The 27,488-nt window shown below is 36.4% G+C and overlaps 1 protein-coding gene across 3 annotated transcripts in view; it reads right to left on the bottom strand.

The window, feature by feature from the left end:
• LOC129365389 (palmitoyltransferase ZDHHC14-like) overlaps window positions 1–27,488 on the bottom strand; it is a 42,447-nt gene that overhangs the window by 10,917 nt on the left and 4,042 nt on the right. For all 3 annotated transcript variants that reach the window (XM_055038565.1, XM_055038566.1, XM_055038567.1), the window contains exons 3-5: window positions 14,888–15,048; window positions 5,842–5,994; window positions 1,872–2,009 (exon numbers count right to left, since the gene is read on the bottom strand). In XM_055038565.1, the coding sequence (XP_054894540.1) occupies window positions 1,872–2,009; window positions 5,842–5,994; window positions 14,888–15,048 (452 nt within the window). The remainder of the gene's footprint in view (window positions 1–1,871; window positions 2,010–5,841; window positions 5,995–14,887; window positions 15,049–27,488) is intronic.

The following is a 27,488-nucleotide window of genomic DNA, read 5'->3' as shown; positions in this document are numbered from 1 at the left end:
GTATTGTGAAGCAGTAAGTATTTGACCCCCTAAAAGTTTCTTCTATTTTTGGTTCTTTAAAAAAAAAAAAGAAACGCTCTTGCATGTTTCAGATCAAACATTTTTTTTATAAGACAAAATTAACTTGAGTAAACACAAAAAAAGTGCTAGTTAGTCTTTTGCATCACTGTATTTTAGCACATTCTTCTAACTGAACCACAGTGAATGGTGTTCAAGCATAAACAATTACTACTTAATTAGATTTAAGTCCAGGCTTTGACTTTTAATTGTTTGCTTTGTTTCCCCCAGAGTCATTCAGATGCAGACTTGCTTCGGATCATTGTTCTGCTGCATAATACAGCAGTACTTGACCTTAAATCTATGAACTGACACTCCAGCAGGATTTTCTGCTCGAGAGCAGGATTTATAGTTCTACAGCAAGTTGCCTGAAGCAATAAAGCAGACTCAAACCTTCAGACGACCAACACCAGGGTTTGATTGTCTCCATCACTTTCTTTTTTTAATATTCTGCATCGTTGATAGTATTTTGTTTTAGAACATACATTGTCAGGGGTAATAAGTCACAATACACCTTCACTGTTCCAATGTTATTTCATTGAAAAACATCTAGAGAGCAGGATTCATAGTTCTTCAGCAAGTTGCCTGAAGCGAGATTTGTCAGACAGCCCTCTCTCATTCACACTTTTGTAGAGGTAAATAAGACCGTTTTTAGATGCAAGTGTCATCCAATCACACAAAACTTGAGGAAACTAAGAGCCGATTGATAGATCTTTTTCAGCTGCATGACTGTGGCAGCTATGTGTGAACTTGATGGACCTCAAAGGTCTCCTTCCTACTGAATTCCTCTATTTTCTCAAAGTGTCTCCTCAGATTTAAGGAAGGCATTTAGAGCCTGCTCCAGTAAGAATATACTCCAGAGAAAGACACCAATGAAATGCTTGATAAAATAGTATTTTCTATTGCAACATATAATAGTCTATTATCTGTATTTTAATATATCCAGAAGCTAGAAAAGTTTATTACTGTTCCAAGTTTTCACCTTTTATGCATCATGTTTTGCTGTGTGGTTTGCCGAAGTCCCAAAACTTTTTAAAGGACCTTTAAACTCCTTCCAGTCTGACAGAGGAATAACTTTGTTTCCCTTGCATTCTTGAATAAATCTTTATTTAGGCAATGTCGTGGCTTTTTGACATATTTTAGCCTACTTCAGCTGAACTCAGCTTTTGACAAAAAGCTGAGTTACTAAGAACGTGTTTTCGTCTTTATATATTTAACCAGTGTTTACAACTGTTTGATGATCTGAGAGCCATACATTTTTCACATGTGGCAAGAAAAGCAAATGGAGAAAATTTGTAAGGAGGCAAATACTTTAGCTTTACACTAGATTTAGGAGACATCTTTAAGGTCAATTTTATACTAAAAAAACCCTCCATCAGTTAAGCGCTATTTAAACATCAACTAATATACCACTACCCAAGAGTTGTGGATAAACTAGGTAGGTTTTATCACAACTACATATAACAAATGTAGGATTGAGCAGTGACTCATGGGATCCAGTGGGAGTATGAAAAATATAAATCTATAAGTTCCTCAGTAATTGCTCTCAAGAGTTTATTATCATTATTTATTTTTTTGCTCTTTTTTTCTCATTCTCAGATCAGGTTTACACCACAAAGTATGATTCAAAACCACAAAACCAAAAAGGGCGACGCACTGAGCCGTCCACCGGCTGCTCCCAGCTGGAAGGCCGGTAACGAGCCAGAACTCTGCAGCTTTTCACACCGCCCACTTACAACCTGCCGGCTTGAAATACTCTGAGAGCACAGTCAGGAGGAGAATGTACATCTGCACTGTTCCAGTGAGCTACTTACTTATAATGATGTGTGTGATGACAAAGGCGAAGATGAAGATGGTGAGGAAGGAGAGGGAGAGGATGAACATGTAGAAGAAACGGTAGTTCCTCCTTCCCACACAGTTTCCCACCCAGGGACAGTGGTGGTCAAAACGCTCTGCAAGGACACATAGAGGGAGATTACGAAGTTATTGGTGACACAATGAAGACACTGAAGCTTGAGCTCCATCCGAAGCTTAAAAAAAAAAAAAAAGAAAGAAGAAAAAACAAGATTATAGATGGTTATATAATCCTTGCTGAGAATTTGTGTAAGCCAAAGTCTTACAGCAAATCAAGCTTCACTGATTGAAAAAAGGGATGCCCCCATCTTGGCTGAGAGATAGACATAACAGAAGTTTAAGATTGACAAGTTGACCTGAATATCTGAAGAATAAATCTGAATATTTGTGAAAAAAAATTGAAAAATATATTTCAAAAGTTACATATGCCAACACTGGATTTTTATTTAAATCTAGCAAATACAAGCTGACTGGCATGGCTGTCACAGGACAGAAAATACACCACCGTAAAACAATCAAGACGGTTAATCAAACACTTTCACAACTTAACAAATAAAGTGGTGGTCTTGGTATGTCAATCTCTGAATATTTGATCACATGAGAGATGATTACAAACCAGGTAGAAAGTGTTTAAAAATATTCCACTGAGCTGAAAAGACATTTTCTGTAGTGCTCCATTAATCAGCAGTGGTTTATTTAATCATTAAGCCATTTTATTACTCTTATGTCACTGATTACTCTGAGGCAGAAGTATTTGGTGTTGTTTAATCCCCATGAGTAACGCAGTCTAATCTCTGAGTGCAGGCTAGGTGCCGTGCTCAGTGGTAGCTACTTAACTAATTAATTAGATCCATTATTAGCTTAGTGAGGTGAAATGACCTGCTTTTGTCTCCACTGATCAATGCCTGACTGAAACATGTCTGGAGCTGGAGCCTCTGGCCCATGAGAAAGGATAGCTACAACTAGTCGAAGCTAATTGTGACAGTCTGTCAGAGTTTTTATGATGAAGTGAAAAATGCAACTAGAAGAGAAAGTGAAGCTTTTATTGACATATTCTTCTTCTACTTTTTCTGGAAATCACAAACATTTTATGTTAACATTATATCACAGTTGGTAAAGAGAAAGAACATCTAATAAATAATGCTGAAACTACTCTGTAGCAATATATGGTTTTAAAAGGGAACCAATGTCTCTAAATGGCTTCATAATAATGCAGTATATTCATATTTATTTACCAGAATTCTTTGGATGCATTTATTTTCTATTTACATAACTACACAAATCCCCCAAAGGGCTTATTGCAGCTATGAATGTCCTCAAACTGAAGCACATCAAAAGAGCAATAAAATTACCATTAAAATCAATTATTCAATTCCTACCCTCTGTTATCTCAGACAAGCAGCAGCATTCATCCAGACTTAAACACACAGACAGCTGCCAGTTTAAACCATACAGGCAGTAGTATGTCATAATTCTGTGCATGCCATAACCTTCTTCTATCACACCCAAAGGGATAGAAGAACCTTAATAAAAAGGCAGTGAATCTTCCATGTTATTATCCTGGACAGCCACTGGGGTGAGGATATCCATCTTGGCTTCTTACTTATTTAACAGCATGTTATCCCTCTGGCTTTTACAACGCCACAAGCAGAAAAACTTAGAAACACATTCCTTACTTTATCGGAACAAGAAAACTTTAATTTTTAGAAGACATATCACCCCGCTTGTTCTTAACGATAATCATTTAGACACCTAACCTAAGGCTGATAAAATGTTACCTGCATCAGTACTATTTCACCCCATAATCCTAATTAAAGTTAGAGGACATGGAAGGGTTGAACCGCAGTCTAAAAGCTTTGTAGGTGTATACATTTTTCTTCTGAAAACATTCATTCACCCTTAATGTGATCTTCAGAGAGCTTCACAAAGCTGTATTTTTAGGTCCAGAAAACACACCAAAATCTGTTAAAAATCTGCATCATCAGATCAGAACGTCTGAAAATCACTGATGAAAAATTGGCCACAAAAACTAGCCGGAATTCTTTATTCTTCTCAACCCAGCGGATGTGCTGCCCAGGATTTCCAAAATGATCTAAAAATAGTTATCAGATTTAGCCCTGAGAAGGCAGCTGCGTGTCTGGTTTTTGTTTATATGTGCTATTTGTCTTTGGCTGGCAGAGCTAAGACTTGTAGCTCTGAATTCAGAGATGGAATGTGTTTACTGGAAACAGTTTTCTGCAGGGACTCTGAACTCATGCTTATAAATCCATTAGAGTCAATATATTGTCTATTTAAATTCAGTTCTGCACAAAGGTTTACGGATTACAACCTACTGTTTTTTTTTTGTTTGTTGCTATTTTTGTTATTATGGTAATCTTGTTCCTGTCAAACATTTTTTAAATTGTAATGGTAAATTTATTAAATTTATCACAAGAAATGGTGTTTTCCTTATGAATCGGTGCAATATCGTGCTCCTATCTGTGTTGTGCATTTATCTCAATTCACAAACTAAAATCTGCAATGGCATGGCAACCTGTCCAAGATGTGTACCTCGCCTCTCGACCAATGGCTGCTAGAGATGAGCTCCAGCCGCCCTGGTGACACTGCATGGATAAGTGTGTTTAGATAATGGATGTATGGAAACTAAAATTTGTGTTTAAACAATGCAGACAAAGCATATAAGTGTAACACTGCAGGTCTTTGTCAATGTCATTTCAGAAATCAATTCATGGATGCAAACCTCCTGCCCTGTCTCATCTTACCAAAAAAAAAAAAAAAAACACAAAAAAAACAGAACAGCTAAGTCTCATTGGTTATTTTTGTTACACATAAATCATCTGCTTACAATATTCATAAAACACAACTTTATGTAAGAACATACAATTTCTGTCAGGTGTTCTTCCATCTTTGTGAAATCTTCCTTCCTTCCTTTCTACTAGTGTGCACAAATTGTCTGATTACCATCTTTCATTGTTTTCTTTTATAGGCTCTTTATCTTTGTCTCAAATGTTGCCCAACTGCTCCAACAGGGAAACAGACAATGAAATACAGAACTGACTCTAAAGAGTGGGAAGCCCTGACCAATGAGGCTTCTGATAACGGTTTTCTTTTAACACATATTTTGTACAGTGTTTTATTAAAAAAAAAAAAAAAAAACTGAAGAAAATAAATTTTTACATTTTCTTTTGTTTATGAAGACTGTTTTTCCATTCAATGAACTGAGTATAATTTCAGTAAACAAGTTTTCAATTGATGCCCTTTTCTAAGCAGGTCTGCATCACATTTCAGATATTTAGCTTAACTTGTGTTGTCAATAACAAACACAATTTTTCCAAAATCAATGTGAAGTCACAGTGGTCTAAGTCCACCTATTGTATTCCACTATGAAATAAAATATTTCACCCATCAGCTCTATGATTTTGCTTTTCTTTTTTTGTAAACTTAGAAAAGTATCCAATCAAAAACTGCTAAATATCAACCTTTGTCAACATAAAGAAGTTTTAAAATTATTTGATTTAGAGAAAAAGCTAACTAAATCCAAATAAACACAAATTGTCCACTGAAACTGTTGAGTACTTCCAATAAATTTCAAACAGGAGTTGTTGAATGTGACACATTTAAGAAAATCTAAAGAGCAAGAGCATATTTTTCACTGCATAAACAATGACCTTCATTTCCATGTGAAAAAAAGAACAAATTAAATGTTATGTTTTTATAAATTCACTTGTTCTTTTTTTTTTTACAAGTATTTTTTTAAAGATAACTTTTCATATAACCTTTAACAGTAATGTTTATGCTCCAAGTGGAGAAGATTAATTTCTTGACTTTTGACTTGAAGTGCGACACAAATTCCAAACTACAGAGAAGATGCACTTACGTACTAAAAGCACTAAAATTTCCAGTCAAAACTTAGAAAATGCCATAACTCACCCACACAATTGTCGCAGAGGCTGCAGTGGGAGGCACGTGGTGGTCTGAAGATTTTGCATGTGAAGCAATACTTCAACTTGACTGTTTGGCCATTGATGACAACCTCTTTGGTCCTGGGAGGAGGCCTGTAGCCTGTGGTGCCGTTGGCCACATCTGGGCAAGAGAGAGAGGAAAAAAAAAAAGAGGGAACCAAAGAAAGGCATGAGAATCTGTGCAGAGCTCAGTGCATGAGGCTTTAATGGGTGCATGAATATTTTTGTGGGACACAAGTAACCCCTAATTTTCTACACTCCCTGTGATGTAGAGGTGTGATGCCAATTGACAGATCAACAATAATTTCCCTGATGGGTAGGCTTTTGAAAGGATAAAAGGAGACTGGCAATGTCACATCTCAAAGCTGGGATGGAGACCCAGTGGGGACTCCTAGAAGTACTTGAGGATTGAGTTGGGTTGGGGAGGTCTCTATTCAGACTGTTTGGATAGATGGCTTCTCCATTAAACCTTTTTTTTTTTTTACTGAGGGGAATGCACCAATTCTCTGGCTCCGTTTTAAACCTATAATGCTGGTTCAGGTAATGCTAGCATCAGTTAGAAATATAATAACTGAAACATCACTCTAGAACCCCTTAAGAAGCTGCTTTATTTTAGGTCAAAGAAAGCAGTGGTAAGAGGCTAAACAGCAAGGATGAAAGCGATGATAGTAATTTTTTATGAGATAAAAACTAGAGCATGTATCCTACCACTGTTGTGCCTCCTCAGAGAACTCTTACACAGCGAAAGAAGGAAATAGTGTGTGTAGGAAGATAATTTTGAGATCCTGGTGAAGCCTGTGTCTTTAGAGTAGAATGCGTGTGTGTGCGTGTGTGTGTGTGCATTGGGGGGAGCGGGGGACTACAAAGCGTATGTGGGTGTTTGACATTTCTAAAAGAGAACATTGGAAATCCAGCTTCTATTGAATGTGCCCCTATTGTGAGGAATGCCTACAACACGCTCTCTTCTGTCCTCCGCTCCGATTGCCTGCCCTCAGGACATTCAGAGGGACAATAATGACAAAGTTGAGAGCAATTTGGAGGACGATCTGCTTTCATAGGTCCTGCCACGAGATGACCATGTTTGGGTTATTATACCAACATAAAACCAAACCAAAAACCAATTTCTTTCAAAAATATTAATGTCCCTTGAAGTCGTCCACATTTTGTCCTGCTGCAACTGTGAACCTCAATACAATTTTATGGACTAGACCAACACAAAGTGGTCTATAAGTTATTGAATGGATTTTGAATAGAAGTTACACTTTCTGAAAGGAACAGCAAAAATTTTTTTAAATCTTTATGAAATTATTTGTCTTTTTACTGTACCAATATATAATATATACTGGAAACAAAGCCATCAGTTTCTGCCGATTTTATATCTTAAGCAGGCATATGACCATAACAGGTAATCCAGGCTCAGTACTGTATGTGGTCCAATTAAATTTTTTAACCTGAAAAGGAAATATTTAACATGCACAATGTGCTTTTGAGTGATGTGAATTCAGGACCAGGAACAAGGAAAAACCATCACATTAGAATAAATGACATTTTATATGAATTGTTAGTTTAAATTATTAAGATTTTTTGGTGATAAATATTTTACAATTGAGTAGAATATTCAATATATGCACGTGCTGATAAAATAACCACCACCTGATAACCTAGTAGAATAAATACTCTGCATATAATACGGCTTAGAAGATCAAGTTTTCTAATTTCTGCAAATCTACAACATGACCCTTACTTTTGTACTCCTTAGGCAGACAGTCCACATGAAGTGAACTGTAGTGTGAAAGGAGGGGTATTAAAGTAGCTTTTCTCCTGAACAAAGCCATTTGTACACTTAGCTATGTGGGCAGCAATAGCTTAGCCTTACATCAGTGCCTAGAGTGAGATTCCCTTGAGAGACAGGCCAGGTCTAAGAGCTTGAAGCTAAAAAACAAGGACAAGTTACAATGGAGAGATGTAACAGCACTTATATATACACGCTCATGGCATACCCTCTCATAAGCACAGTCATCATTACAGGGCCACATCTCATAGGATTCGGATGCTATCTCATAAACAAAAAAAACTTAAATTTTCATTATTATTTGGTAATTTAACAGCCTAGCTAAATTCCTGCCGTTTTAAAAAGACTAAATTAACCATGCACCCTCTAAGCAGCCTACTACTATCTTCTGTCTTACCTTACTCCTTACATTGTAAAGGAATGTTGCTCCAGTGGCGTTAACAGTAATAGTATAATTAACAGTGGCTTTAGCTAATTAAATTACATCAATCAGGTTGAGACTTTATGCAACATTGAAGGGTGGACTTTGACCGAGCGACAGGAATGCTTTTCTTTTCATTCACTGTAAATAAATTGTACCAAGGATTTCATAGTAACTACAACTCTACTTTTCTACTAACGTTATTACATTTACTATTTTGTTATGTTGCTGAATGAAAGGGACCTGCATAAATGTAAGATTAAAACAATAATAATTACGCCATCTATCCTCAAGTTTATCATTATTTTGAGACTCACAGCTGTGTCTAAATATCTAAACTTAGTCATACAGGATTGCTACAGGTATGTATGTTGCCCATTGGTCTCACTGTGATTCCATAAAATGCCTAAAATCCTACCTGCCTATTTTAATTAAATCTGCTCACTGTAAGATTTCCCCTTACATCCATGAAAGGCGTTTCTCTTTCAGCTGGAGGTGTCTACTATTAATAAAAACTGAGCAAGTTTGCTGAACAGTTGCCATAGTGCAAAGCTTGTGGGATGCTATTTTATTTCATCATTTTTCCAATGAGGATTCCTGATTACTGTTTGCTGAGCTAATTAGATTTTTCTGTGCTTGCACTGATGTGCCCACACTGCATACAAAAAATGTAGCATGTATAAAAGCTCCCGAAAAGCTAAACTGAGCATTCTTTTCAGGTGATAATTTATTAAACAAAAAAGCTTGTTTTTACAGATTTTCAGTGTAGTGAATGATCAACTAATTGCTGTCTGAACCAGCCATCTTGTTGCATACAGTTTCTATTTTAAACCCAATTTACCAGGCAAATATAAGACACCTTAAAGCACCGGTTAGTACAAGATGGGATAAAGATATACAAAACTCTATTATATTGGGAGACAGAATGAAAAGAAAGATGGCAAAAATAAATCCAACATGCGTGAGAGCCTTCTGTCCAAAACAGTACAGAGTCAGGATTGCCATCCTCTGGTCCACAAAGTCTCAAGGGAGAAATGTCTTAACTGAGACCATGAAGTCTCAGTTCAGGCATTAGACCAGAGGGAAGGGGCATTTGTGCTTCCCCCAGCAGCAGCTCTGTCACAAACAATATTTCTTTTTCAGTCCATCTTTTTCATGTTCCTGTCACTGCAAATACAACAACAGAAGAAAAGGAGTGAAAAGAAAAACAGCTATTTATTACTCATGCACTTTCAAGACTGTAAAATGGCTGATAGAGTGTCAGCAATCTTTTAAAATTAAAGGATTATTGATGTACCTCTGTCTATGCAAAATAAAATTGTATCTGATGATGAAACTTCATCTCAGTGAACAAATCGCAAATGAGCTTTAAAATTGAAAATGCCATTTTTAAAAATCTTTAAGTTCTACAAAATGTTCAGCATTAAGTTTATTTTAAAAATGCTTATCATAGAAGTCAGTACTTAAAGCCTCATCTTCCATCCCACAACAATATTGCATTGTGGCCCTGTCTCACCAGGCATCAAACACCCTAAGAATGGAATTCAACTTTTCCATGCTTTAATTCACAACTTTGATTTATGATAAAATTTCCTTCCTTAAAAATTGAGTGAAGTACACAGTGCATACAAGTTTTCAACTAAGATGAAAAAGGTCTTGCACAAGAAAGCTGCAGAAAAGCATAATCTCTTTATAACCATGTCAATTAATCAGACACTACTTTTAGCAGCTGAAGCCCTAGTCTCCTACAATCACATTTTAGCCAAATCATTAGACCAGAGGAAGGGGTATTTTGTTCTAAACCTCACTTTCCTGTAAGGAAAAGTGAGGTGGACATTGATTGCTATGTGACATTATAAAGTAAGGGATCACAGTGGTGGTGGAAATATCAACATTAATTATTAATCGATTGGACAATTAAACAGGTAAGCTGAGTGCTCAATAAAACACCATAAATCCTCATATCCCCAGTTACTGAGAGATTCGTGTGATCTCATCATATAGTCAATGATTAATTCTGAAAATTTGTGATCAACACACATTCGTTATATGGTAATTAAACTGGCCATATAACTCAAATAAACTCAGTGTTGGCTATTAGGTTATAATTTACCAACACAATAAAATAGTTGGAACATGTCTGTAACAAAAATCCTGTTACTGGACCAATGTAATATTTATTAGATGCAAGCCATAATATTAAAAATTAACACACTTGAAATATATCATTCTGTATGTATTAAATAATTTAATCAATATTTTCTTGATATTTTACATCACTGAAATTTTCTTATAAATAAAATTCTAGAAAAAATACATGACATGTTCTTACACACACAGATGACTCAAAGTCAACCACTCTAATGCATCTATGCTGTGGTCTCAAAAACCCAGCCAGAGCAAATTCAAGATTTAGACCTACAAGTCTTTTAAATCCAACAAGCTTCTTTAGAGTCTCACTGCAACAGAAAAAAAAACTGCATCTAATGCCATAAAACAGTCTCTGCTCTCTGACAAAGAGATTCCAGCTGATCACTGTTTTCATAGGATATGCATTCAAATTTGGGATCTGAAATAGTTTTCTACAAGAAAATAAAGCAAAACAAGCTTTTCAATCCCCTCAGTTTTCTGTCATTTTAATGATCTGTAGATCAGTCAACCCACTGTAAATAATTTTTAAAATTAAAAATGTTAAGATCTTGGCTTGTTCCACCTCAAATCTCACATGTCAAGATCGATTTTCTCCAATGGCAACAGAAGGAAAAAAAAAATACAGTATTTGTGCTGGAAAATCAAAGGGAGGTTCTGACCATTTCAGAGTAAAGAAAGTAACAAGCGGTCTGATCCATCCTTCTCTCTGATTGCTGCTTCAGAGAGGATTTTGAATCTGGCATATGGAAGTTGAAATCACGCCAGCCTGTCTAGCTCCAACACGTTGGGAAGCCAGACATGCATAGACATCAAATACAGTAGGGCAAGGGGAAACTCAGCATGCTTTTTTGTTTTTAAACAAATAATAAACAATATTGGCCACATTTTTCTTGTGATCTTTAACAGCTGTACACATTTTTTTCTATTGCATTCAGTTCAGTGACAGGACAGAATAGTAAGACATGATAAATATATATTTAGCTATCAACTCTAACATGAACCTGAGTGTTTGGCAGTCAGCAGAGATATCAAGTTTCCCTTCTGGGATATGGAACGTGAGACCTAAATGTCCCCTTACTGTTCACAGATTAGGCCCAATACCGCTTAGTCAACAGATCGATAAGATGTGTGCTGAACTTGAGCCTTGTGGTATTTTGTTTTGAAAATATTGTCATCTACTTACAGGACAGGTCTATTACACAATGACAAGAGGGTTACGGATAACAAAATCTGCTCAATGCAGCGCAAAGACGAGCTGATAAGAACAGGAATCTGATTTTAAGGTCAAAGATACAAATGCATCAACATCCAAACACCTACGTAATATTAAAATTTATAATAATATATATGGCCAAAACTGCTTTTGTTCTGCAGATCCTCAACATTCAAGGTGCACAATTAAGAAGAAATTTGTAATCACAATTATTTCTTCATTAATGTAATTCTGAGGAGCACGGTTGAGAACAAAGATGGGTGAAGAATGGAAAGTGAATTCATATCATATACAGTAGTATAATAATATTTTGTGGCTCAACTTTAAGCACAGCATGAAGTGCTACAACTATCAGTGACATATAGTTGTAGCAGCCAAACACATTTTCATAGAAATCTTAAAAATAAAAACTACTTTGCTAAAAAGCAAGACAAGATATTTGGTAAAATAATGTATTTGACAGCTCTCATTCAAATTCAGTTGCAGACAATACACAAAGAAAAAATAAAATACTCAACAACCAAAGGCTTTCAGATTTAAGCCAGAATATTTTAATTCCTTTTTATATATAAAAAAAATCACTATAAAATGGTAATTCTGCATTCTATGTCTCTGCCACTGCTACTGGTTTTCAGTACTCTAACTTTCCTCCAAAGACTTTTAATTAATCTCATAATGAGATTAATTAAGCTAGCCAGAGTTTGTTTAATGAGGCCCTGATGGCCTGAAGCACAGAAGAGGATGATGGCTGAGAAAAGTTTGACATTCCAAGCTAAGCTATACAATTACACAGAACACTTTAAGTCAGCTAAACTCATGAGCTAAGCTGTGATAATCCATTTAGCTACTGGGCAGCAGGGCAGATGAGAGTTGGTCACAAAACCAGCACTGATGTTTGAATCATGACTTCCCTGGTTAAGACTGAGAAAACCACAAAGTGTAAAGGAAAAACAGGACAAAAATGCACTGGGAGTCACCGATACTGAATATATGTTTTCCAACAATGACATAGTCACCAACATCTTACAAAGCATTTTAGCAAACCACAACAAATCCTAGAAATAAAGTCGATGGGCGGATGGATTCTTGCTTGTACTGACAACAAATATTGACCCTCTTGTTAACTTACTGTGAAGGAACTTTCCCGCTGCTAATCATTAAAAGGATATTTACTATCTTTATGAACCAAGAAACTAACCTCTAAGGATGACGTCCCTTTATGCTTTACACATTGTCCTTTTTCTGGCCCTTAAATCTTCCTGACATCACCTTAAGCCATTTGAGATTAGCCATCATTATTATCATCTGCTTCTGTCTATTTATAAGGCATTACATTTAGCTCTGTGATATTTTGTGAGTGTGACTAGTAAAAAAAATTGTTTGGTCACTGCTTTGTCTTTTCCTGCAACATTTCATAAGATTGATGTCCAGATTACCCAATCTTATCTTACACTGTTTAGTTTAATGGTCAAGGAAAATGGTTGAATTTGTGCCTGGTTAACTGTTCTGAGTAAATTTGGTCATTTGTTATGGATCATTAACCTGTCGTAAGACCCGGTGACGACCCAATTTCTGTTTACTTGCAGCGTTTGTTTTTTAAAACCTTGAGCTATTTCAAATAGTCTGATGTCATGCAGTCCAAAGTTGGGAAACGGCCCATCAACGAATTTTCCAACTACTCATTCTTCGTTTCACAACACACCCACCTGGAGTGTTTGTGGAAAATCTGCAGTCTCAGCTCAAGTCCCAGTGATCTTTATCAAACTAATTTTTATATTTGTGATGATTGAACAGAAATGGATTTTTTTCTTCTTCTATTACTCCCACGCAACTAGCATGTACATACTGTCTAATGGTTTTTATGGACATTTAGTGACCCCCATGATGTTGTTCTTTGCTTCAGTTCTCCCACAATAAGCTATGAAGATTTTTATTACCTCTTTTCCCTACCTGCTTACTGTGCAAGGTGGTAAAGTAAATTCGGACCCTCATCCAATCTAGTTTCCTGTGACTAAGTGATGGGCCTCCATGTTATGTCACCCTTCTAGGACAAAACAGATCAATGTTCTTAGAAACATTACGGCTGAATACACTTTAAACACCTTTTGTAGCTGAATCCAGCTACAAAATGTATTAATATAGGAGGCATTAATTGCGCAAGGAAGATTATTTCATGTTATGAATTGTTTCCTAATATGGGATTTTTTTTCCCACACTGAACAAATTTACTAAAATTAAGTATTGAATTTTTCTGAAAAGCCTCACAACTCCTGTTAATTCAGTTAGTTCAACAATGGTGCTTCCTAATTCACCAATAGTTTTACTTGTGCCAACATTTATTAGATAAGGTATTTATCAAATGGCAATTTATGACCAAGTAATGCATCAAAAAAGGGTATTTGGAGAAGCTTTTTTGAAATAAAAAGATCGGAGGCCATTTGTGCAGAGCAGTTCAGTGCGGTACCAATAAGTCATCCAAGGAAAGACGAAGAGAACCTTTAAAGTCAATTGAAGCCCTTATTTCTTTGGCTGTGCAGATTTACTAAGGACACCTCATCCAGTTAATGTGTCAGGGAGGCAGTAAACACCCACACAAAAGCTGAATCCAGCTACAAATGGAACATTTTCTCAGATAGGGGAGATGAGACGAATGGGAGCTGTGTAAACAGGACATGCACAAAAGATTCTTCTAACACACAAAGGAGAATCACTATAGGATCCCACATATTTCATCTGATGCCGAACAGTCGACACACAGTTACATGGTTGCAAACTGTTTGTTTTTGCATACACCTTTCACACAGACCACCTGGGAGACACCCCTCCTGCTTCAGTATAGGTCCCTCCTCAACAGGGTTCCTCCTGCTTCCCTGCATACTTGGTTTTGTTTTTATATAACAGTCACAAAGAGAGCATCACACTTTCTACACACAGCCTCCTCTGTGGAAAACAATATTACAATTTCCATCCAAAAGTTATTAGCCATTTGCCAGTCTTATTTTTCTATATTTTTTGTGAAGAACCAAACAAATGTACATAATTTTTCACCACATTTGACAAATATTCCTAAAAAAAAAAAGTGTCTCCTGTTGCAAGACGGCGAAAGCAGAATAGTTGAATAGAAATATCAACAATGCTTACTGAGCCCATTTCATCATGAAACACAGCAACAAACTTCTGACCAGTCACGCAACACTTTGCACAGAAAGCAAAGTGTTGCTCTCTGGTTCGATCCAGGCCTGGAGGAGAGCTTGGTAGGCGGATGCTTCTCTTGGAACAAAATTACACAATTTTCATCACGTGTTTACATTGAGAACCAATTTCAGCACTTTGGAGTTAGTATGTAGGACCTCAATATATTTGTGGAACAAGAAGAGAAACCCCAAAATGAAGATTTTAAAATAGACTTTAAAAATCACTGAAATGAAATCTCTTACCTATTTGTCTTTCCAAGTCTGCTGCCTCTTCAGGGGTGGCCCTAGGCAGGACGCCGGGGTCGCTGAAACTGGTTCTCAATAGAGTCCCCAGTACAAACAAAAATAGAGCTCCTCCTAGGACTGGGATGATGGGGGTCAGCGTCTGTGCCAGGAACGGACAACTGGTAAAATAAAAACAGATGATGAAGAAAGAGCAGCGACAAAGTATAAGCAGAAATGCAGAATTCTGATAAGCTCAACGTTCCAGCACATCAAAATGTCATTTATCCCCATTTGACCAGCAGCACACAAGACAATACTTGGAAATTACTAAGGAAGGTATTTAGAATAGAATAGAATTCAACTTTATTATCATAGTACTGTCACATGTACAAAGCAACAAAATGTAGTTTGCATCTATCCAGAAGTGCTATACAGGATATAAATATTTATAAACAGTTGTACAAAGATATCAACAGAGAATAGTATTGACGTGCTATAAATAAAATGTTTTGTACAAATATAAATATGAGAGCTATGTACATATTATACAAATTACACAGATTATATGGGATCTGTGTAATTAGGCTAAGGAAAATAACATTCTTGCTTAACAACTAAAGGAAAATAAGCACTGAACAAAGTCAAACAAAGGGCCATGAATACATCAGATTCCTATCCAGTTTCATTAGTGTCTTTCAAAATTTACTATTCAACAGGTTAGATTGGCTAGCAAAAGTATATCCCTTTAACAACTTTAAAAAGAAAATGTACATCACAAAATACAACTATTCATACTTGTTACTGGGAGTTTATGTAACAAACCAACACAAAGTAGTTCATAACTGTACAAGAAAACATGGATAAACTGTTTAATTTTGAAGATTGATTTATTTTTACTACACTTTATATGTTCCAGCCTATGTTCATCCATCACATAAAATACATCTCAAAACACAAAAAACTTAAAAGGTTATTACTATTTTAAATACACTGCAGCTGGTTAGGGCACAAATCACATTAAGTACCACAAGGGTGGGCCTAGGGCACTTTATTATTCTTGTTTACGAGTTTATGGTATTTTATTAAATTGATACAATCTTTTTCCCATGATGCATTACTGGTTCCTAATGGATACAACATAAATATCACATATGTTTCTCAAAACCATTGAACATTTATTCTGATGAAACTGACAAAAGAATATTTAAGTTTCCTGTGCTGACTGCTAATGATTGCTAAAGACAAACGTCAGCATCCTCCGTCTAAGGAACGAACTGTCCTAATACTGATCCATCAAGTTCTGCAGAGATTAATTACTAAGTGAACCATCTAAACTTGCAGCATGCTTTACACAAACATACAACCACAATGAATACAAACGTATTTCCACATTAAACTCAACCTGTGTTCCAAGCCTGTTAAATATGGAAGAGAATGAATCATTTATGAATCACACCTAAATGTGAAGCTGGTCAGCAAAACGTGTTTAGAGAAATTAAAAAAAAAAAAAACTGAAGCTATAATCCTAACAGCTCTATGAACACTGACCTGTAGAAACCTGAGTGGAAAGATGCAGCTGCTCTCTACAAATAAATGTCTGGGACATCAGCAGGGGGAAGCAGGCAGGGCAACACAGTTCAGCAAAAAACATTTTAAAAAATTAAAAAAGGCAAGTTTTTGTGTCATTTCTAAACTATTGGTTGCATTTCCTCAAACAGCCTCCCCGTCTGATTTGGTGATTTAGCATCATGACTTTCTAAATCAAAATATTGACGCCAGACATTACTCCCTATTTAGAGATGTATCAGTGCCTCATAGCTTCTGATAAAATGGCTTTACATGTTAGGATTTACAACATACAGCTATTTGTGTAGGTGAAAAAAATTAAATAAAAAGGCATTCAATGTGATAATCTGGCAAATCGAGGCCACTTGCGGTTAAATGTATAGAAAGACCTACAATGCAAGCAAATATTAACGTTTCTTTCTATTTTCCTTCAGAGGAAGACCCCAAAGCCAAAATATAAGCACAGATATTATTTGTACTGATTTATGGCATGACATTATGTTTCTAAAAACAAAAGCCGCTGATCCACTGATCCCAAATCTGTTTGACGTATCATTAACTGAGTCCTCGAATGTCTGTGTTACAACATCAACTCAGGCCACAGTAGATGAAAAGCCAAACACAGTGGCAACACCTCGCGAAAAAGGATCTGAAAATCTGATCTGAAAAAGATCAAATCGTAATCAGCAAAACAGCAACACAGATCAGAGATGAGTGCAACAACAGATATAAAAGCAACTACCTTCTTCAACAACTAGTTTACAGTAAATAGAACATAGCCAAACACATATGTAGCAAGCCTTCTTCTTAAGTAATGGCTGTAAAGTTTAGGTAAAATGTAGATTTGTTCATCTGTTGTAATAATCCCAGATATTTTCCTGCAAAGTTCTGGCATTTATCCAGCTGTCTGTGACTTTGCTTAACAAAAAAAAAAAAAGAACTTAAGCTCAACTTTAGCAGCTCCAACAAGTGTACATAAATTTGTACCAAAAGTGAATCTGAATTGCTCCTGCAATTCGGTGTGATTCAGTTCATGTTGATAATAAAAATAAACGTGCCTCTAAATCTAATCAGAAACGCAAAACTTGTTGCAATACGATAAACAGAAGAAATTTCAGCTTTGGAAAAGGATTAACATCTCAACGGAGATTTCAGAAACGTCCATTGATGCATATGGGGTCGCTGACATTCCCCTTCTAAATGGAAACTCAAGAGTTCTGCAAAATAATAATTAAAAAAAAAAAAAAATGTTCATTAAACTAAGGTATATTTGTATTTACCTTGACAGTGTAGCTAGAACCTAAGTGTTGTTCAAACTGAACTGAACTCCATGTCACACAAGGTTGTGCCTGACTTCCTTCAACAAAACTTGACAAACTTTATAACCAAGTACAAACTGATTCAGAACTTTTTAGGTTGTTCAAAGCTTAACCATCAACACTAACAGTCTAAAAAGCAGCTAATTAAGCAAACAGATAATCAGTGACAATTTCTTCAGGTGGCCCTTGCAATTTTTAAAATTGAAGGCATCAGTTTCCTAATGTTTTCATTAGTATTTTTACTGTGAAAGACTATTTGTTCACATGTTGGTCCAGAAGTTATGAAAATAATGTTTTTCCAAAGCACAATGGATTATAGAAATAAGGTGGACTGGGTCAGAAGCTGTGTTTATTCTGAATGCCTTTTCAAGGCATAAGCATGGCTTTTGTGTTTCTGCTGTTGGGTTTTCTTTCAACAGATGCCTTTGGTAAGAGAAGGCACAGTCCACTTTGAGACTGTCTCAACATGAAAAGCAGGATTTACTCGTAAATCGGCATGATCCTGTTCTTGGGAACAAGTTTCACAAGAGATTCAGTGGCAACAACACTGCTTAAATGGGAATTATAGAAACTACCAGTTTGTTCAGTTCCTGAAAACACTCCTCCCTCTGGAGAATCTATACAAACAATGACGAAAACAGGAAATCTAATAAAAAAAATTCTAAACATGAAAACTTCAGTTGGACACTTTAGGGTTAATCTTGCAATGAAACTAAGTGGTGACATGTAAACATGACTAAAAGGAACACCTAGTTAAAAGTAAGAACTGTACCTTACTCATTTTTCTAGTTAGCTGGCTGCCATTTACTGTGGTTAATTTTGCATCATGGTATTGCATATTAAAAGGTGAAGAAACAGACAACAGACCATTTTGCAAGACTCTGTTCTGTGTATGAAGTATCGGTTATTTTTGTAAAATTTCAGTTACAAAATCTGTAGATTTTTACAGCAAGTTGCTGTTGGTTCACTGCTGAACAAGGCATTAACCTTGATAAAACAAAATAAATTACTCCCAAAAAGTGGCTGGCCAAAAATTGATTTTCTGAATTTAGACAAAGTTTGGTTATTGTTTCAAATATATATATACTTGTACCTTAGCATAAAGTCTTCCCCAATAATTCCCTAATATAAGTTCTCAATTTTAAAATCTTAAATAGGACATTGGTAAAGGCTGCAGTTTTTTTTTTAACTGTCAGTAATTTGCAGTTGCAGCACAAACAAAAAACAAATGTAATAAATCCAGCACTACAATTAGTACTATATACTTTGTTGAAGACATGTGGTGTTCAACCTCCTGTGAGGTAAAAATCCTGTCATTCTTGAAAGCCTATCTACTGACTAACAGATGATTTAAAAGAAAGTGGAAACAAATAGGCTACAAGCAACAGCATCTGTACTTCAAGAGCGACATCTGAATGAGTCGGATATCAGTAATATAATGAAAATGTGATCAAGTGTGGCATAAAGTGACATTTGACACAGGTTAAACACCAAACCCACCTGGGAAAAGGGACATGTCCATTAACCTCATGCCTCCGGTGAATAAAACAGGTATGTCTATGCGCTGTAGGTATACAAAAACTTGCCTAGTGAAGCCACCTCAACTGAAACATCTCCAACATTTATCTTCATCTATCGATGAACAGAGGTAGTAAGATTACTTCAGCAGCTCCCGTTCCTGATAAGACTTTAAGAGAGCAGAAATGAACAAAGTCACATTGTCGTTTTTATTTGCTTCCAATCCACTTCTTATATTTATAGAGACTTTGGAGACATCGTTGCCATAGAGATGGACGGCATGCAATGTCAGACATGGTTAAGTTTCAAACGGGGTTATGGTTACCCTGGAAACAGCTACATCAGTGAGTTGAAGCCTCATCGGAAAGGAGCAGCAGATTTTAACCAGTTTTATTAGTCTGTCTTGTTGAAAGAAACTAAAACATTTTAGTGAAAAAACATGGAGGACATCTAATAAGGCCCCAACCAATGAATACAGACAGAGACTGAAGTGAAGACTAAAACAGGACAAACCTAAGAGTTGAGAAGCTTTTTGCAGTAATTACACCAAGTCAGGGTTGCAGTGAAAGCGGCATCTTTAATGGTCACAGTCTCATCACTGATACATCAGCTGAGGGAGAAATCAATAATAATAGGGATGGATAGATATGAAAATTTGTGCTGATATTGATATTTGATATTAATATTGCTGTTGTGGCCAATATCTGATATTGACACATTTATACATATCACAACCCTTGCCATACTTTGGGGAGAAAGGGAAACCAAATTGCTGACTTCACCACTCCTCTTCGGATTCAGTTAAACTCCCCACAATTCTGTGCTGCATCACTGTCATCACATGACCAAACAAATACCACATGACCAGAAGCAAATAACAAAATGGAAATAAATATTGAGTAATAATATTAGCCCAGTCGTATTTATTGGACCACTACCGGTATATGTCTCCCGGCTGGCCTGGGAATGCCTCGGGATTCCCCCGGAGGAGCTGGAGTAAGTGGCTGGGGAGAGGGAAGTCTGGGCCTCCCTTCTTAAGCTGCTACCCCTGCGACCCGACCCTGGATAAGCGGCAGACTGTGGATGGATGGATGGACCAACATCAACTGATACTGACATCAATGCCAATCTCGTGTGCATCCCACATTATTATCGCAGCTACATCTGAAAGTTGGTTCATTTAACAAAGTTATTTTGAGTTCTATTCAACATGCCATGTCTGTAGAACTTAATACTAGCAATATTTAGAAATGAGATGTGAAAAAATATATTCAGGACAGTGACAGTTAAAAATGTATTTTTGTATGATATACAAAAGACAGCCTTTTTTAACCAGAGAGTAGGCATTATATTGTTTTATAATGGAAACATTATTGTACTATTGTAAATATAGACAATTATGACTCATATCTAATGTCATCAAGCTTGTCGAGACTCAACTGGGAGTTAACCATTGAGGACTTTTGCCTGAGCTTTATTTAAACAAGTAAAACTTGCTTCACTCTGAAAAGTTCCCAGTTTGTCCACACAATGTTCGCAAAGATTAACAGATCTCTTTTTTTTCTTATGGTAACTCTAAGAACAGAGATCCACTGATCTGCGAAAAACAAAATGTTTGTCATGCAAAGTTAACAGCTGCTATCTGAATCTGCAGTCAGTTATCAGGGTAATAAACCAATAAGAAATGTCAACATTAACACTCAAACGAACTTCAAATATGTTTACTGCCGCGTTAAAATACTTCTCTGGCCTTTCAGGTTACAGTATCATTAGTCATCCGTGTAATCTGAAAACAAAGGCTTTGTCTGCTTTGGCTTTTATAACATTTTGATCGGGTTTGATAGCAGACAAGGGCAGAATATGAATTTCCTCATAGCCATAGGCCAACTCATTTGTCTGCAAAACAAAAAAACATGACAAGCTTTTGCAAACAATTGCATTTTTTTTTATTTACCCAAACTCCTCCACAGTCTCCAGAGATTTTCATCCAGATTTCATACAGATGCCAATCGTGTACTGCGAAACATGTGTCACTCATGTTTTCCAGAGACCTACAAATTCTTCCATTCAGCCTCGGCCTTGCACTCAATCACCCCTGGAAGAAGGGACTGGATGTAGCTTAGAGGAGGGGGTTGACAAACAAAGAGTGCAAGGCTGACTAAAGACTTGAAGCAAGCTGGGGAAAAAAATCACGCAACACACACAAGAAAAGCGACAGGCCGATGGAACTGGTGGCGGCATTGGGGTATCAGAAAAAGAAGTGCGTTTATATTTTTCTACAATAATCTATGTCTGCAACTTTTAAAGTTTCAAGTTTGATAACTCGCTCGAAAGAACATCAACTTGTTTTTTCCCCCACCTTCAACCATCCATCTGAAAAACCATTAGGCAGTTAGACAAGATTTGGAGTGGCACTCTACTGGCGTGAGAGGAATGTCTTTTGTTTCCTTATGCCTAGCAATGGGTGTGACTGTTTGAGTTATGTGGACAAAGTCTGTTTCGCAACTATTTGCCTGACAACACTCAAAAAATGACTTATTTTCTTGATCACCCATGCAGCAAACCTTTTTTCCACCCCTTCTTCCAGGAAATTTTCTACAAAAAGCAATATCGAGGATAAGAAAAAAAAGCACAAATTTTCCCTTTTTCAACTGCATGTTTGCAAAGGCATTTTGAGAGTAATTGTATGCATACAATGCTTTGGGTATTCATTAAACAGATTTTCTTTCATGCACTTTGGGGCATGTTTCAAAGGAGCTACACCTGAAAGGACTTTAAAGTGTTTTTAAAAAACCACTTAATCAAAACTGAAGGCAGAGCCTATTTGTTTGGTTGAGAGTTACTGGGCAAATGTGAAATGTGGGCAGTTTTAGCTTCAACAACCTAAAAAACATTTCAGTTGCATGGGTTAGCCACAAGAGCAAACTTGTCAAACACGTGGAAAAAAAACTAAGTACTCCATCCATATTTCAAGAACACTGTTGCCCAAAGCTAATCGGGTCTGTTAAGAGTTTGATGTAAGTTAATGCTCATCAAAGCGGTGCTTATTTTAGCTGTTTTAATACATGTAGCTGATGGGAATTATAACAAGATCACTGTAACTCTGCATCTGACAGGCAGATGAAAAGCAGAATAGACAGCTTCCCATAAATTAGGTTGAAGGGGAGCAAAAAAAAGCTGACTTGCAGTGACACTTTTGTAAATGTTTTATGCAGCTGTCAACCTTTTTGCTATAATGCAGTAAAAAAATAAAAAATAAAAACTACTAATAAAGTTGGGCTTTTTTTGGGGGGTGGGGGGGGGGACGGTGAATCTGTCACACAGACAAGATAAATTACTGATTTTTGCACCTTTTCTTGCACTCCATGAAGATGCATTTCTTCCTGAATGAAGCGTGTCAGACAGCAGTCCTAAACAATGTACAGTTCCCAACAGGCTCTATAAATAAGTGGCTGCAGTGTTTATTGGGGGTATTTAAAAAAGCCTTACAAATGTACACAACACTGAATGTAAACTTTAAAGCATTCCTTTGCCATGTAATTGCACAGATGTTTATAGAATGCACTGTGAAAACAATGATTCCCAAATTAAATATTCTGCTTTCTTCTTGATTATCAGATATAAATAACCCCACCAAGCTGTTGTCAAATTATGATTTTATTTACAAAGAGAAAAGACAACTATCCAAAGCAAAACTGGCCTGATATTAAAAAAAAAGATTAGCCCATTTGTTAAATCATTATTTACCTACCCTACTGCTTGAGTTCAGTTTCACTAGAAAATCCAGATCTAACAACTGCCAGGCCTGTAGAATGAAGAAACCACTTGAACAGAGCAATTCTGACAACAGGAAATAGGACAAAAGATCTCAAAAACAACACATAATGTTGTTTCATATCAAGAACTGATATGTGCTGAAATCGTTGACATTTACTGGCCTGCACAGTCTTACAAAGACATTTCTAAAGTTTTGGATCCCAGAAAATCACACTGACATCTATTGTCCATAAAGGGAGAAAATGCAGAACAGTGGTGAATCCTTGGCCACCAAACCAAAATTACACCTTAAGTACTTTTAAACAGTGACATTTAAACATAGAAAGGAAAAACATTTGTAAGGTAGAAAAAAATAAGTGTTAATGTTCTGCAACAAGCAGCAGAGTAAAAAATTAACAAAGACTTCAACCAAACCAGTTTTCAGTCTTAACAAAAAAGCTGAAGAAGCATTACAATTATTTTCCAGTGCTCACAGAAAAGTGAACCAAACTGGGTGAAATTAAGACATGTTTAGCAGGTAACCACAGCAACATAATAGGGGCTGAATATGAAAAATAATCTTCTGCAGCTTCTGTTATAAATCTGTAATTTGTCTTTCACACCAGATACTTCACTGAGTTAGCTGGACTTCACCAAACTGAACAAATAAGGCAGTCGGTATGTTTCCTTTTTGATTGATAATTCTCGTGTTGGTAGCACAGTTTTCCTCGTCTTGAGAGGAAAAATCATCCACTGGCAAAGCTTCATCAGTCAGTGTGTATTTGGACTGGTCTCAGATTGTTGGAGGCAGGACAAGCCCATATAGACATAAGTATATTTAAAGCAAAGTTAATCAATTTCATAGTTCTTAACATCTTAAGTGAAGACAATTAAGAACTCCTTCACCAATTCACATGCAAAGCATTTAACTCTGTTTAACCCCTTATCTGTCACCTCCAAGATGCCTCCATGTTCGTTAATGGGTCCTTAATGGGTGACAACTGACACATGACGACACGTGTCAGCTGTAACCATGCGTCAGCTGGCATATGGTGACAGCTGAAGAATTACCCGTTACCAGAAAAAGGATCGTTTGCATTAAAAGCCCTGATATTTCCAAACTCTAAGCACTAAGGTGAAAAAAAATAAATAGTGCCACACCAACTCTTAAGAAAAAAAACATATATATGGTGATAGCACATACATTAGAGTAGAGAAATATGAAAATGTATTTTTCATATTAACTATCCACAAAGATCTATATTTCTTTATATTTTGTTGTTTTAAACAACAAATGCATCCCCCCTTTGTGCTTTGCATGTCATCACTGTATAATAGGCTGATCACTCAATAAAACTAACAATGGTGCAAGTCAGTTTAAAGTTGTGTGTTGAAAGTTGTGTGTATGGTGATCCTGTGTTCACACTAACAGAAAAAATGTGAATCACAGAGATATGTTGTATTTCTGTCTCCAGTTCATACACAAAGAGTTTTCAAAGACTAATCCATATCCGTCCTGCTTTATCATTTTTCTGCTTCCATTAAACTTCAAACAAAATCTCACTAAATTATGCAACTGAAAAGCAAGAGTAGACTGTGTCAAAACAAAACATAAGCTGTAATTCTTTTAATCTTTTAGTCATACAGATTTAAACGTGCTCTGGATCCTCTTTTGAACTTTGATATTGTTAATGTCAACATTGTTGCCATCTTCTGATGTTAAATGTGCAGTTTTTTTTATTTAAGTCCCAGACGGAGAAAAATGTAATTTATCCAAAGTACAGCCGCCAGAGCCTAAATCATATTTGCAGCTCCATTCATAAATATGAATGTTGGATTGCCAAGCCAATCAACAAAAAACACTGTTGTATAAAAAGGAAGTTTGTATGCTGGATTTATGACAAAATGTTTGCAAGAAACAAATGCACACACCAAAATGGTAAATACTGTCAAAGAACAGAAATTTTTAGAAATTCAGAATACAAATTCCAACAAGTGTTAAACAAACACATAAAAATTATAGAAGGATCATTTGCAAAACTCCTGCAGCATAGCATAACAAAAACATTTTTATATCCTTCACTCAACACTAAGTTCAAACACATTTTCCAGCTTTTCTTAGATTAGAAAAAAAAAACACTTTCTTAGCTGGATATATTATAATACTACACAAATTCTTTGAAGCAAATCCTGTATCCTTTGATAACGTTGTTTTGTTCTGTTTGGACTCTGAAACAGACCTATTTTAAGAACAAAATGTCAATTTGAAAACTCTGATCTATGAAGCACTGCAGCTCTCAAAAGCAGTGAAATTATCCTGTTTTGTGAAGTCTGTGTCAGAAACTGGGGCCAGGAGGGTCAGAGTCTCGCCCCAATAGTCATGTGCCTTTAGCTTTCCAATTTTCTTCCTCATTTCCAGCTGAGATGAAAGACAAATTGTTAGGCACAAATAATAAGGAAGGCTGCACAATCCCAGTCCAATTATTGAGATCCATAGGGTGGCTTTTCACATTGGAAAAATAAAGAAAAAGCCACAATTATAGGCAGAACGTTGTTGAGTCAGCAAAAGAAAAATACCGAGATAATTCACAAGGATGGCATGAATTTGCAAACCAAGCTGAAAACATTCTTACACGAGGAGAAAAACCTTTGCTTAAAAAAATTATAATAATAGTCATTGCAAACCCAAATCTGGTATTGAATATCCATGAACTAGATTAGTGGCTTTATGTCCTGTGCAATTACTCTTACCCTTTTAGTCTCATCACATTTGGAGATTGCTTATACTGATGTGAAAAAATACTCTGGTTATAATTTTCAACAAAGCTCATTTACGAAATGACCCCTATTCATAAAAAAGTATGAATCCACTGTTGAGGACCAGTGCATTTCCTGTGGCAATATCTGATATATCCAGGATATGAAAAAAGTAAACGAAGTAAAGTTCCTGATGGAACTTCACGCATGGAATCTTCACCTTAAAGAGGGAAATAATCAGAGGAATCTAATTTTGAGACATTAACTCTGAACCCCATATCAAAAGTTCACACCAGCATAAAATTTATCACCAGCAAAAAAAGCTTCACACCCAACATATTTTTACTTACAACTAGTGATCAAAATGTTCAGTTTTTCCAACTTGGAAAAATGCTCAAACTGTTCTTCAGACATAGGCCTCAGTGAACTTTTATGACATGTGGGACAGAAAGCAACATGTGAAACAACAAGCCACATAGGCATCGGGGGGGACCAGAAACAGAACAATAAACAGGCCGGTTTATTGTGCATGGCTGAGCACCCCTCAGACAGAAGGAAAGAAAACAAGTTTGCAGTCTTTCCACAAAGAAAGACTGCAAATAGCCTCATCCCCAAGATTTGTTTCTGCAGAATATGATCCGGCAGCATGATGGAAAACATTGTGCAAAAAAAGAAATATCTGCAAAGTGAATGAGTAGCTGCAATCCACTATGCTGACAACTAGTGAATGAGCTTAGGTATACACAACTAATCGAAACACATTACTGTTAATGACAACATAAGCCAATGTGCGGGTCTGCTGACCATTGCCCTGTCTGATGAATGTCTCCCTTCAGCTGATTGGAGATGGGTGGGAAAGTCAGGAGGACTCAGCCAGCCTTGGGGCATGGGGGCAATGCTTAGCTGAAACATTGTTTTATGGCGTTCCTGTAAAATGTCCCTGTGTAGTCACAACAAACATAAGATAGAATGAAGAGTCCTGCTCACACTGTAGGAAATGAAGCCATCTGTGGAAGCAGCATGAGAGGTATCATCAGGAAGCATCTGACATCCGACATGTAGATGCAGAGTAACTTCCAGGTTTACATAAAGCCTCCACAAGTCCATCTCCCCTTTTTAGGCGTTTCATGTTTAGGGTAGTTTAGTCTCAGATCTTGCGGTGCTGTGGCAGGCTGCCCTTTGGTCATGGGTTATGTTCGTATCTATTCTCAAGTGACAATGCACTGAAAGCTGAAGTGGTCCAGAGGTCACTGCTGATGGATATACAGCATTGAGGTTGGGAGACTTTACACACAAGCCATACAACACAGACAAGCAGGAATGAATTTCAAAGGGCATAATTATTCTGTACCTACAGCAGTTTGGTTTGTGTTTTGTCTATTAAAACAAATAGTTTCTCTCAACTGTAGAATTGTAAAACATAAAAAAACAGCATGTAATAATACTATCGCTAAATCCTGAATTGAGGATATGGCTAATTTCTGTCTTTTCCTCAAATCCTCGACACTTAAACTAAAGTATCACGGAATTGAATAAAAAACTGCATTCAAGCAATTCATTGCATTTCCAAAAATTAATATTGTAATGTTGATTACAGTCTAATATTTACTGCAGCTCTACCAGAAACTAACAATACACATTAATGTTCTCTGTATAGAAATACCAAAAAAATTGTAAATTGACCCTCAGAATTTTCAATGTCT

Source organism: Poeciliopsis prolifica, unplaced genomic scaffold (genome assembly GCF_027474105.1).
Source record: "Poeciliopsis prolifica strain line A6 unplaced genomic scaffold, Auburn_PproV2 SCAFFOLD013, whole genome shotgun sequence".
In the NCBI taxonomy this organism is placed as follows: domain Eukaryota; kingdom Metazoa; phylum Chordata; class Actinopteri; order Cyprinodontiformes; family Poeciliidae; genus Poeciliopsis; species Poeciliopsis prolifica.
Note: the sequence above shows the minus strand (reverse complement) of the source record. Positions and strands in the feature narration are given on the sequence as shown.